This window comes from Elgaria multicarinata, chromosome 13 (assembly GCF_023053635.1).
Source record: "Elgaria multicarinata webbii isolate HBS135686 ecotype San Diego chromosome 13, rElgMul1.1.pri, whole genome shotgun sequence".
Classification (NCBI taxonomy): Eukaryota; Metazoa; Chordata; class Lepidosauria; order Squamata; family Anguidae; genus Elgaria; species Elgaria multicarinata.
Genome location: NC_086183.1, coordinates 14,103,421 through 14,117,266, shown reverse-complemented (window position 1 = coordinate 14,117,266; position 13,846 = coordinate 14,103,421). Strand labels below are relative to the sequence as shown.

At 49.6% G+C, this 13,846-nt stretch overlaps 1 protein-coding gene across 1 annotated transcript in view; it reads left to right on the top strand.

Moving 5' to 3' along the window:
* E2F2 (E2F transcription factor 2) overlaps window positions 1-13,618 on the top strand; it is a 37,842-nt gene extending 24,224 nt beyond the window's left edge. The window contains exons 2-7 of the mRNA XM_063139926.1: window positions 5,041-5,146; window positions 7,584-7,803; window positions 9,653-9,811; window positions 10,916-11,030; window positions 12,262-12,409; window positions 13,371-13,618. Of these exons, the coding sequence (XP_062995996.1) occupies window positions 5,041-5,146; window positions 7,584-7,803; window positions 9,653-9,811; window positions 10,916-11,030; window positions 12,262-12,409; window positions 13,371-13,618 (996 nt within the window). The remainder of the gene's footprint in view (window positions 1-5,040; window positions 5,147-7,583; window positions 7,804-9,652; window positions 9,812-10,915; window positions 11,031-12,261; window positions 12,410-13,370) is intronic.
* The last annotated feature ends 228 nt before the right edge of the window (window positions 13,619-13,846 follow it).

Below are 13,846 nucleotides of genomic sequence, written 5' to 3'. Positions count from 1 at the left end.
TTCCTGAGCATTGGCCATGCTGATCAGGGCTTCTGGGTATTGCAGACCAAAACATCTGGCGATCTACCTTTTGACCACCCTTGAGCTAATCAAACCAGAAATAGTTTTAGTGTGTTATCCAAACCCAGAATCCTGGCTTGTTGCCCTGTTTACAAACCAGGATTGTAAACCAGGTTTTGTTCTTGGTTTATCAATCCTAGCAACTAACAGGCATCTTTGGTTCAGTCGACATGCTGAAACCAGCCTTCCCCAACTTGGTGTTCTCCAGACATGTTGGACTCCAAATCCCATCATTCCCAGCCAGCACGGCCAAGGGCCATTTCTGGTTTGCTTAGCCACTCACAGTGGGAAGAACCAACAGGCGCAAGCTGGCTGCATGCACAGTAAGCCAGGATTCTGACACTGATTTCTGAAACGGCTCTTGGGCCCTGCATACATACGGAGCAGCTTTCTGCAAAAACGAGGCAAACGTCTATCTGTATCATTTGTTACTTAGCACACAGAATATAAAAAGTCTCACTGGCAGTACACACTCTAGGCAGCTGCTTTTTACTAAGCCATGATTGTTGGTCCCTTGAATTCAGTATTGTCTACCATGAGCATTTTTCCTAGACCTACCTAGAGTTGCCAGAGATTGGACCTGGGACATTTTTGCATGCAAACTATGTGCTCTACTGACTTCCTTTCAATAGTCTGGCCTGAATCCTGATGGTTAAGTCCACATGTTTTTATGCTGCCTCCACCCGTCTCGCACAGATTCAGACCTCAAGTAGAGGCTGGGGCAACCGGTGCCCTCTTGCCTTCCCTCCCTCCACCTCTTCCTGGGGACTCAGCCACCCAGTTCGCTGCCACCGCTGGCGTTCGCCTGAGTGATCCAGTAGCGGGGAGAGGAAGCACTTGAGGAGGATGGCAGGCGGCATGGGAGCGGTTTGGCCACCAGGCAGGAAGTGGGCAGGAAGCGATAGGGGAGCTGGTTGCTTTTGTGCTGCTGTATTATTTTTTTCTTATTTTCCCTGTTGGTTGTTTTCCGTACGTTGCGCCAGCTAGCAGTTGGAAAGGGCTAGGACAGGTGCCCTTCCATGAGTCCACACACACACATGGCAGCATCCCCCTTCTCTGTATGGTCACCCCTGGCCGAACAGCTGCAAGGTCTCAGAATCCGCTGTTCCTAACAGACCGTGACTTGTGTAAACTCTCTGGCTTGATTCTCTCTGTCTCTCGCTTTCTCTCTGAGACACTGGACAAGGCACTTCGTTGGCAGGAGGGCATTGCTGCAAACCTGATCCTGAAACGCAGCAGCAGTGCCACGAGCTTCCTGCAAACCGGCTGCTGCCTTGGACAAGCGCTCCGTTTCTGCAACTGCTTATGGAAGGGGAAGTCGGGGCTTGGGGAATTTTGCTTAAAGCAAAAGAAAAGCCTGGGCGTTCTGCACCGCATCAGCCGTGTTTTGTGTCCTGGATGGAGCGTGCAAGTTAAATGAATTTGCATCATCTGCAGAAATGCTTAAGATGGCAGAGCAGAACGTGCGTCTTGAATCTAAAGAAATGAAATAAAAGTCAGACCGCTGACTTGTTTGGCCTTAATATTTTCTATGAGAAAAAGAGGAGACTAGCTCTGGTGCTATGAAATGTCAAAAGAGGTTTCTTTATTTTTCTTATCCGAAATGTAAAAAATGTTCAAAAAACTTTCAACCAAACTTGTAGAAACTCTCAACGTTTCGGATCTGGAAATCCTTCGTCAGGCGCTTTACACTAAAATGAATGACTTTTTGAAGTGATTGTCAATTGGAAACCTTTTAGATATTTTTTTACAAGTCTGCAGTCGTGTTCGTTCTGTCTCCGTCAGCAGTCAAACTGTTCTGTGAATGTGGAAAACGGTGACAGTTTGACTGCTGATGGAGGCAGAATGAACACGACTGCGGTCTTGTAAAAAATATCTAAAAGGTTTCCAATTGATAATCACTTCAAAAAGTAATTCATTTCGGTGTAAAGCTCCTGACGAAGGATCTCCAGATCCGAAATGTTGAGCGTTTCTACAAGTTCGGTTGAAAGTTTTTTGAACATTTTTTACAATTCAGATGAGAAAAATAAACCTCTTTTGACATTTCATAGCACCAGAGCTAGTCTCCTCTTTTTCTCATAGCCTTTTCATGGTGCTTTTCCCCTCTTTTTCCACAACTTAATATTTTCTAGGGTTGTGCTCCGCTTCTAATCGGACCGGAGAAGCAGTAGCGGAGCGGGGGGCTTCGCCTGCCCTTAAGGCGGAGGCGAAGAGGATTGGGGGGGCCGGCGGAGCGTGGCGAAGAGGATCGAGGTGAAGGCGGATCCTTCGCCTCGATCCGGAGCTCCGCCGGAAAGGTAAGTGGGGTTTACCGGGCCCTGCCGCTGTCGCTGTCGCCCATGCGGCGACGGCAGCAAGGCCCGGTAACGCCCCCGCCCTCCTCTCCCTTACCTGCCTCCGTCCGCGGTCCATCAGCGTCTCCAATTGAGCCCATGGTTCCAGCAGGAAGTCTGGGCCGCACTTGCGGCCCAGACTTCCTGGTGGAACCACGGGCTCAATTGAAGACGGCGAAGGACCATGGACGGAGGCAGGTAAGGCCCCCCTCCCCCTTGGTCCCTTACCGGGCTCTGCCGCTGTCGCCGCATGGGCGGCGATGGCGGCAGGGCCCGGTAACCCCCCCGCCCTCCTCTCCCTTACCTGCCTCCGTCCGCGGTCCGTCAGCGTCTCCAATTGAGCCCGTGGTTCCAGCAGGAAGTCTGGGCCGCACTTGCGGCCCAGACTTCCTGGGGGAACCACGGGCTCAATTGAAGACGGTGACGGACCACGGACGGAGGCAGGTAAGGCCCCCCTCCTCCTTACCGGGCTCTGCCGCCGTCGCCGCATGGGCGGCGAGGCCCGGTAACCCCCCCTATAGGGGGGGGACCGGAGCTCCGATCCAGATCCGGAGCTCCGAGCGGAGCGGAGTGGGGGCGGGGCGGAGTGGGCCGATCCGAAAATGGCGGATCTTAAAGTGAAGCGGAGTGGGGGGTCCGTGCACACCCCTAATATTTTCTACTCTAGGGTCTCAGGCAAAAATGATGATTCTTATTATTAACATTTGTATACCACCCCATAGGCGAAGCTCTCTGGACAGTTTACATAAGATTAAAACACTTAAAAACAATATACAAAATTTAAAACTTCAAAAACGTACAACATACACATTTAAAACAACTATAAACAGCTTTAAAAACAAATCTGGGATCAGTAAAGCTCATTACATATTGCTAAATGCCTGGGAAAAGAGAAAAGTTTTAACCTGGCACCGAAAAAATATCAATGTTGGCACCAGGCAGGCCTCGTTGGGGAGGTCAATCCATAATTGGGGGGCCACCACAGAAAAGGCCCTCTCCCTTGTTGCCGTCCTCCAAGCTTCCCTCAGAGTAGGCACCCAGAGAAGGGCCTTAAATGTTGAACGTAGTATATGGGTAGGTTCATGATGGGAAAGGCGTTACGTCGGTATTGTGGTCCCAAGCCATGTAAAGATCTTCTGTTTAGAATGTATGATGTGCTACTAGCAACTTGCTTTAAAAACAAAACACAACAGCGCTTGATCATGGGCATTGCTCACTCTTTAAACTGGTCTTGGGGATAATCTTTTGTCCATGCCAATTCTCAGCATGCCCCGCCCCTGTGGAAATGCATATAGCAAGCGAATGGATGTCACCTGCATATTGGTGACATCTCACCCCAAGTGTCCAGATGATCTCCCTCTAACCGTTTCATGGATATCTTTAAAAGCATGGGAGGGGGGAGAGAAAAGCCCACGGGTGCCCTATAAGACAGGTACAGAAACTCAGGCCTGTGTGCTCAATCCAGCCCACCTGGGGTTAAACTCCAGCCCTTCCCAGTTCCCCAGATGGCCACACCCCCTTCCTTTAGCTCCACCCCTTCCCGCTCCTTTACTGGTGATCATTTGGTGGTTTTCCTGGTTTTGCACGGCAGCCAGAGCTTTAATCTAAAAATATGCTGCTATCATCATCATCGTCATCTTGTATTTTGGGCCTGGCTATTTTCCTTGGGCCTTACCCTATTTTGCCTTTGGCTTCACCCACTACTGGAATGCAGCTCCCAAGAGCTGCTCCCAGGTGTATTTCAAAATATCTGGAGGGCATCAGGTTGTCCCCATCACCGAAATAGCAGCAGAACACAGCAAACGTTGAGGATAAAAAAGCCTACTGGAAGAAGAAACAGCTTGCCGAAAGCAATTGGTGCATATGCCCAGGAAGGGGGTTCTACGGTTCAGGGGCTACCACAAACAAGGCCCTGTTTTGCATGCCCATCATCCATACCTCTGACGATGATGGAATATTAGAGAAGGGCCTCTGATACAGTTCTTAATGGTTTATATGGGAAAAGGCCATCCTTCGAGTGTCATGGTCCTAAATTATTGCGGCTGGAATCCAGAGCATGCGTACAAGGGAGTAAGCTTCACTGAACACACTAGGACACTTCTGAGTAAACATGCAAAGAACTGGTTAAGACCAGGACTCTTGAGGTGAGCCTGGAAAACAACCACTAAACCTGGAAACTGACGTGACTTTGCCTTGTTGGTTAAATGAGAAAAACCTTTCTACTTCTCTGATTTGAAACTAGAAGGCTGGTTTTTCAATAATTCTCAAGCAGAGGCCCAAGACTGCGGTAGCAAGGATGTAATTTAATTATACAAAACCCATTTCCCCCTTACTGAGTTGTGGGAGAGATTTCTGCCACTCAAGGAGATTATGATATATCTTGATTTCCCCCCAAATTTTGAGTGGTCGTCCAGTTTTTTTATTCTGATTTGCCCCTCCTCCCCCTGCTTTAATATTTTTTTAAGTCATGAAAAAATACTAACCTGAAAAATGAAAAATCTGCTATGCAAATCTTAATAACCAATTGTGAGCTGTTCTGTTCTTTGAGCTCATTTCAGTAACCTAACCATGGTGGTCTCTCTCTCTCTCTCTCTCTCTCTCTCTCTCTCTCTCTCTTTCTCTCTCTCCCTCCCTCCCACCTTTCTAGGCCAAAAGGAAGCTAGATCTAGAAGGAACAGGGCAGCAGGGCATCCCAGAATTTCGGACGCCAAAGGGCAAGGGAAGGACACTCCCCCACATCCCTAGTCCCAAAAGTAAGTGGAACCAGAAGTACTAAATGGGGTGCATGTGGAAATACTTCGTTTTTATTTATTTTTTAAATTAAATCAAGTTTCTAGTCCAGTTGATGTGGAGCCTTTTCTTAGCCCAAGCACGGCATCCCCTTGGGGGGAATTATCTAGGGGCCACACGACAGAGGTGGGAGCCCCCCTGCAAAAACTGGGATAAACTAGGGTAACCATTTGAAAAGAAGGACAAGGCCCCTGTATCTTTAACAGTTGCGTAGAAAAGAGGATTTCAGCAGATGTCATTGTTATGAATAAAGCACCTGGTGAAATCTCTTCATCACAACAGTTAAAGCTGCAGGAGCCCTTCCCTCTTTTGAGTGACCAGATGCACTCTAGGGCAGGGCTCCTGCAGCTTTAACTGTTGTGATGAAGAGGGAATTTCATCAGGTGCTGCATGCATACAAGTGACACCTGCTGAAATTCCCTTTTCTATACAACTGTTAAAGATACAGGAACCCTGTCCTCTTTTTCATATGGTTCATATGGTCAAACTAAAGTGTGTGTGTGTATGGGAAGCTCTCTCTCGTGTGTGTGTTTGTATATGTATGCATATATATCTGTATATACACACATCCCTCCCATACAGAGAGAGAGAGGCCTAGTCTACACCAAGCAAGATATTGCACTATGAAAGCGCTATATAAAAGGCAGGAGCCACACTACTGCTTTTTAGTGGTATTGAAGTGCACCGACAACTGTTGAGGCCCATTAACACATACCATAGACTGCTGTCATACCGCTGTATCCTTCTTGGTATGGTTCCTGTCTTTTATATACCACTTTCATAGTGCAATATTCTGCTTGGTGTAGATGAAGCCAGAGAAAGAGAGGAGATAGGTCTTCACTGCTCTCTATGGCTGCTTGCCCTGCCTAGCAGAAGTGGAATCAATCCAGCTTCTAAAAGGCTAGTTGTGTGGTCGCCTGTGGGAGCTTGAATTGTCCTTTGAGGCGACCACCCAGTGTCTTGTGCAATTTGGCTCTTTTTCCTTTCAGGCCACAAGCAGCTTGCATATTAGCTGATCTTAGGAAACTGCGTTACACAGATTTGGGGCATTGCATGGTGGGGGTGGCCAACTTTCTTGGTTACCTTACAGTGCCTCTGGGAACAACACAATATCATGATGTTGTGACATTCCCATGGGGGCATTTTTTAGTAGTGAAGAATAGGACGGGGGTGTTCGTTGCTGCCCCATCCGCGGCCACTTGAAGGGGCAGCAAAGCTTGTTGTATATTTTTAAAAAGGAGCTGAAGTTTTACCCTCTGCTTCCTTGTCTTGATAGTAAACTGCCCCCCTACGCCCAACTAAATGTATAGAAAGAAATCCTCTCTCCCCCGCCCCCCGTTTCGTGGGGATGTTCTTTTCAGACTGGCGCTATTACAGCTACATGCAGGGCAGTAAGAATAACTGGACTGGAACCAATCTGCCACTAGAGGGAGACACAAACCCAATTTTTGGCATAAGTAAGCTTCGAAAGAGCGTTATTGTTTAGGAGGAACAACCAAAACTATTGTAGCCCCCTTCAGAGACCAACAGGTCTTAGCCCTCTCCTCTCTCATGCACACTCACAGATGCCCCCCACCACCAATTGTCAACCTAGAGGTAGGAGTAGGTTGACCAGATGTAAAAGAGGACAGGAGCTCCTGCACCTTTAATAGTTATGGAGAAGAGGGAATTTCAGCCGCCTGCTAAAGGTGTAGGAGCCCCATCCTGTTTTGCATCTGGACACCTTAGGTCGGATGTATATTTAGAGCAGGGCTGGGCAACGCCTGCAACCCCCTGGCCTTTTTTCTTTTCTTTTTTTGGGGGCAGTTCCTACATCTGCCACTGGTGATAGAGCATTTGAGAGCCATTGTGGTGTGGTGAAAACGTTGGGCTGGAGCTCGGGAGAATGCAGTTTCAGGGGCCCATTTGGCCCTAAATCTCACTGGGAGCCTTTTGGGCCAGTCGCTGACTTTGGCCGCCTAATCTACCTAGTATGATTGTCGTGAGAACAAAACGGAGAGGAGGGGAGGATCATGCAGACCGTCTTGGGCTCCTTGGAGGAAATGCCAGGATAGAAAAGTTACAAAGAAACACCCAAACGCGACAGCAAAAAGGACGGGTTTTCCCTTTAAGATGAGGCACGAGAAAAACCACACGCCTCGTTTGAAAGCAGAATCACGCTCCTGGAAGTCAATTTGGTGGTGTGGAGGTGGCCGTTTTGGCAGGATGGGGTGTGTGACTCCCAGTGGGTTCTGGGAGAGAAATTTTCCCACTACTGTTTTTAAGTGAGGGTGCTGTGACCCACCCGTAAAAAGATGGTTGCTGATCAAGGCCTCTACAGCAATGAGGGATAGAAACTTTGGGTCCCAAATCAGCGTACTTCTCTACGAGCTCCGATGAATCTCCTACTTTGTTCTCCAGCTCCCAAGTCACCCGGAGAGAAGACCCGCTATGACACGTCTCTCGGCCTGCTGACCAAGAAGTTCATTCACCTGCTCAGCGAGTCCGAGGATGGGGTGCTGGACCTGAACCGGGCCGCTGAGGTGCTGGACGTCCAGAAGCGCCGCATCTATGACATCACCAACGTCCTGGAGGGGATCCAGCTCATCCGCAAGAAATCCAAGAACAACATCCAGTGGATGTAAGTATCTTGGGGATCCTGGGTGGTGCCTCATGGCATGGATTTTGCTAACAAGCGGCGAACATAAGAACGGCCCTGATGCTGGATCAGATCAAGGGTCCATCTAGTCTAGCACTCAGTTCACACAGTGGCCAGCCAGCCATCGGCCAGGGATGAACAAGCAGGACATGGTGCAACAGCACCCTCCCAGCCATGTTCCCCAGCAACTGGTGCACCCAGGCTTACTGCCTCGAATACCGGAGATAGCACACAACCATCAAGGCTAGTAGCCATTGTTAGCGTTTGCCTCCAGGAATTTATTCAACCCCCTTTTAAAGCCATCCAGATTGGTGGCCATCACCACATCCTGTGGTAGTGAGTTCCATAATTTAACTATGCGCTGTGTGAAGAAGTACTTCCTTTTATTTGTCCTGGATCTCCCACCGATCAGCTTCATGGGATGACCCCGGGTTCTAGTATTTTGAGAGAGGGAGGAAAATGTCCCCCTATCCACATTCTCCACACCGTGCATAATTTTGTACACCTCTATCAGGTCTCCCCTTAGCCTCTCTTTTTCCAAGCTAAACAATCCCAGTTGATGTAACCTTCCCTCATAGGGGAGATGCTCCTTAATCATTTTAGTTGCTCTTTTCTGCACTTTTTCCAGCTCTATAATATCCTTTTTTAGGTGTGGTGACTAGAACTGTACGCAGTATTCTAAGTGTGGTCGCACCATAGATTTGTATAAGGGTAGTATGATACTTGCTTTAAGGGAGGGGAGAAAGAGAACATAACAAGAGCTCCGATGCTGGATCAGACCAAGGGTCCATCTAGTCCAGCACTCTGCTCACACAGTGGTCAAGCAGCCATCGGCCAGGGATGAACAAGCAGGACATGGTGCAACAGCACCCTCCCAGCCATGTTCCCCAGCAACTGGTGCACCCAGGCTTACTGCCTCGAATACTGGAGATAGCACACAACCCTCAAGCCTGTGTGTTGGACTACAACCCAGTCGCCTCCTCTGAGGGAGGTTCGGAGGAGGGCCACAAGGGAGAGGAGGGCCTTCTCAGTGGTGGCCCTCCTGATTGTGAAACAATTGGAGATGTGGCACCAGGTTGGGCAAGGCTAACCTAGAAGAATGGTGGCTTCTTCCTTGCTGGAAGCCTCCAGGCAGAGGCTGGGTGGTCATGTGCTGGAGATGCTGTAGTTTTGGATGACCTGTGTTGAGCTGAGGGCTGGACTAGGTGGCCTTGAAAGCTCCCTCCAACTCTGTGGTTCCACCACTGAGCTCTGGTCCCTCTTCTTAAGGGGGAGACACAAATCTCCCATAAGAGTCTCATGGAGGGCTTATAAGCCTTGAATTGTATATGCTGTATTTCCTCCCCTTCTTCCTCTATCTTTTATAACGGGGGTAGGAAACTTGTGGTCCTCCAGACGTTTTGGCCTACAGCTCCCATCAGCCCTAGGCAGCATAGTCAATTCTGAGGGATTATGGGAGTCATAGGCCAAAACATTCAGAGGGCCACCCCTGTTATACAAGATAGTGTTCCAACACTATTTGGATCTGTTGTTTCTCTTGTTATTTTCTTTTAAAAAAACACCACCACCAGAACCCAACATTCTGGTTCCTTTACAAGGCAAAAGACATACAATCTCAGAATCAATGTCCTTAAATCTTCTTTTTATTATTATTTCCTGCCTCCTGAAAGAATAAGAAAAACCCAACCTTTGCTCTCTGCATAGGCTCAGAGACATCCTGCACAGCGCCAGGATTTTGAAACCCAAAGTTGGCTCAAGTGATATATATATATATATATATATATATATATATATATATATATATATATAATTTGCTGAACTTTCTACCCAGGGGCACGGGGATTTTTGAGGACTCCTCTGTGACGACGAAGCAGCAGACGCTGCGGCAGGACCTGGCGGACTTCTCCAGGACCGAGAGGGTGTTGGACAAACTCATTCATGAATGCACGCTTCAGTTGAAGCACCTGACGGACGACGAAACGAACCAGAGATATCCTTTTGAGCATGAGGATCTGAAGGAGCAGATGGGTGGGAGGTCTGCGAGCTGAGCTCTGTGTACAGAATAAACAGGCGCCAATAGCCCTTCCAGCCAGGATGGGAAGGAGAAGGCAATTCTTCTCCCTTTCCCCACTGGCTTTTTCCCTGCCAGATCTTCACCAGGTTCTGCTGTAATCCCTGCCTGTAGAAAGCTCTTTGGTTGCACTGTATAGAGACTGGTTCATTCCCTTGACATGCAACTTTTCTATATGAAAGGAAGGTGGCTGCTGTTGTATTTTAACATAAGGGAGCATGCAAACATGCAACACCCCTGCATGCTCCCTGGAATGGTACAATTTGCAAAGGGCTATAGTCCATGCTGTACTTCCAGAGGGACTTCAGTCTGCTGTGAGTCTCGTTTTTTCTGAATCTGAGCAGCCCTCAGTCAAAATCGTTTCTAATTCTGATCCAGATATGTAGGAGGTCTAGCTTAAATCTCTGGCTTTTGTTCGAGGTCATGGTTTAACTCACCCCCATATTTTGGTGCAGTGAGGAGGTCTGACATTAATTGGCCATGTGTAGTACCGTGGTCCTGCGAGCCAAATCCGACCTGCCCGGGGTCCCAATCCATCCCTTCGGGGTTCCCCAGATGGCCGAGCCCCCTTTCTCCACAGCCATGTGGTTGTTTGGTTGTTTCAAAGCTCTTGCCATTTTTTCCCCATTCTAAAAGCTCGAACAGCTCAGTTGCTGGTAGTAAGAGCTGGAAGCTAAAATACACGGGTATTTTGCCCCTGCCTCTTTCGCCTTCTGCCTTGCCCACCGCCAGAATGTCGCCTGAGAGCGTCTCCAAAATTGAATTCAGCCCGTGAGCTGAAAGAGATACAGAAATACTCAGCTGTGCATAATTATAGTGGAGGGGAGATACTTGAATAAATACCTTGTCTGTCTGCTTGATTCTCATGCTCCCCCACCCCACCCCAAATTCCTCAAAGGAGATACAAAGATCAGACACGCTATTTTATTCCCAGATAGTAAAAGCTTCCCCCAGTAGTTCTGCGACTTGGGTACTTGCGTCTCTGCCTGGTGTTTCCTTTAACTTCACCCCCTCGCGTCTTACGCTAGCCTACGTCACATATCAGGATATCCGTGCCATCAGCAACTTCAACGAACAGACGGTGATTGTGGTCAGAGCCCCGCCGGAAACTCGGCTGGAGGTGCCAGACGTATGCGAGGTGAGCGGAGCTGGGCAAAGGGTGCGGGCAGATTGCCCTTCGCCCTCCCCGTGGGAGCGTGTGTAAGTAAGTGAGCCATTCCTGATTTGCACCCAGCTCTTCTACACCTAGGGCATTCGGCGTGACTTCACAGCAGAAGAGATGGGGGAGAGGCGATGGCTGCGTTCGTACAATTGTAGCTCAGCTTAATAAGCCCAGATATGGATGTGCCTCTTTCCCAGGGACTCCGTGGGGTAAACAGAGAGGAGAAGGGCCGGGCGTGAGCAGAGCAAGGGGAGCATTCAGAGTTGGCAGCATTGGGCAGCTGCTAAGGCCTACAGCCCTGCAGGGGACCCTTCACTGACACCTACCCTGTGCCTCCCTTGGACGAAGTGACCTGGTCTGGGAGCTGCCATTTTAATTCCCTACAGTGCTCCAGAGGGATGCTTCATGGAAAGGGCTAGGTCAGGTGCTCTGTCTTGAGTTGACACACACACACCTGGCAGGTATGATGAGAGTCAGGGAGCGTGCAGGAGAGTGACCGTTGTATTTTGACGTTAGGAAGCATGCAGACGTGCAACTCCCCTGCGTGCTCTCTGAAATATGTTAGGGTCAGAGAAGGGCAGTAAGGTGTAGTGGGTTAAGAGCGTTGGGCAAGGGCCATCGAGACCCAGGTTCAAATCCTTACAAAGCCGTGAAGCTCGCTGGGTATTTATTTATTTTTATTGCATTTCTATACCGCCCAATCGCCGAAGCTCCCTAGGCAGTTCACAAAACCTAAAACCGTTCAAAGTATAAAACAAACGGTATAAAAACATGATATAAAATACACATTAAAAAGTGATTAAAAACATACCACACTTGATTAAAACATCTTTAAAACATCCTTAAAGCATGCTAAAATTTCACCGGATAGGCCTGCCGGAATAGATCAGTCTTTATTGCTTTTTATCGCTGCTTTTTATCGCTGCCTCTCAGACAACCTCACAAGTGGTAGTAGGGATAAAATGGGGAACAGAGTGTGTTGGCGTGAGCTTCTTAGAGGGAAGACGAGACAGAAAAGTAAAAAAATAAACCGGAAACATTTGATGGTTCTACGTAGCCCTGTAAATAAGACCACAAAAGTTGCTAAGCCGAAAACAACTTCCTTGGACTGTTTGAGTAGGTGGGGGTGGGGAGGGATAGAGAACCCCAGAGGGCACCAGGTTGGAGAAGGCTAACGAATACCGTTTCCCATCTCACTTCTGCCCAGGAGAATGTCCAGCTCCACCTGAAAAGCAGCAACGGCCCCATCGAGGTGTACCTGTGCCCTGAAGAAATTCTGGAGGAGAGCCCAGCCAAGGAGGGCACCTTCCCTGCTTCTGCGCATCCGGAGAGCAGCAACCCACCGACAGTGAAAGGTAAAGCAGGAGGCTGTGCAGGGCTTGACTTCTGGGTGCCTATGGAGCTATTTGTTCGTTCTGGACGTTGCATGCAGGTCAGGCCTCATCTAGAGTATTGCGCCCTGTTCTGGGCACCACACTTCAAGAAGGACGCAGACAAGCTGGAGGGGGTTCAGAGGAGGGCAACCAGGATGATCAGGGGTCTGGAAACAAAGCCCTATGAAGAGAGACTGAAAGAACTGGGCATGTTTAGCCTGGAGAAGAGAAGATGGAGGGGAGACATGATAGCACTCTTCAAATACTTAAAAGGTTGTCACACAGAGGAGGGACAGGATCTCTTCTCGATCCTCCCAGAGTGCAGGACACGGAATAACGGGCTGAAGTTACAGGAAGCCAGATTCCAGCTGGACATCAGGAAAAACTTCCTGACTGTTAGAGCAGTACGACAATGGAACCAGTTACCTAGGGAGGTGGTGGGCTCTCCCACTCTAGAGGCATTCAAGAGGCAGCTGGACAACCATCTGTCAGGGATGCTTTACGGTGGATTCCTGCAATGAGCAGGGGTTGGACTCGATGGCCTTATAGGCCCCTTCCAACTCTACTATGATTCCACCCATGGTCTCCAAGCTGGCTTCCATCCAGGGCCGGCTCCAGATTGAGTCCTCCTGGGCCAAACACCCTCTGGAGGGTGGGGTGGGGTGGGGTGGGGGACTCCTGCTTACTTGCTAGTAGTGTCAAGCAGCTGGGCCAGTAAGCCGCTGTTTTAATTCCCCACAATGCCTTGCAGTGTGGCATCCTTATGGAGCATTGTGGGAGATTTAAAATGGCAGCTCCTGGGCCCAGCTTTTCAAAGAGAGGCACAGGACATGGGGTCAGGAGGAGGGCCCCTGCTGAGCTGTGTGCCTGTACTTGACAGGGCTGACCCTGAGCTCCCCCCTTTGCTCTGCTCACCCACGGCCTCTCTCCCCTGTTTCCCCAGCCGAGTCTGTGAAGACGGAACTGCCCAGCTGCCTGATGGAGGGGGAAGATGGCTTCCTGGAGCTGCCCCACCACCTCTTGCAGCAGACGGAGGACCAGCTCCCTTCCACATCCTACAGCGACGCGGGGCCCTTCATCAGCTTCTCCCCTCCCCTCGACCAAGAGGACTACCTGTGGGGCCTGGAGGAGGGCGAGGGCGTGAGCGACTTATTTGAGGCCTACGATTTGGGTGACCTGCTAAAGAATTGAGGCCAGGATTGCTAGTCTTCCTTCCGAGGCTAATAATTCACACACGCACGGACGCATTGCGGGCACTCCAAGCCTCAGGCTTTTGGGCCTGATAGAAGGTGGCCATGGAGGCCGCGCCAGTAGCTCCCCCTGACTCCAGGAGGCCCCTGTCCAACCCAGTCTTTTCCGAAACGGCAGAGGACTCTGTGTGCCCCTGCCCCATGCAATGAGGAGCACCCAGAGTTGCCA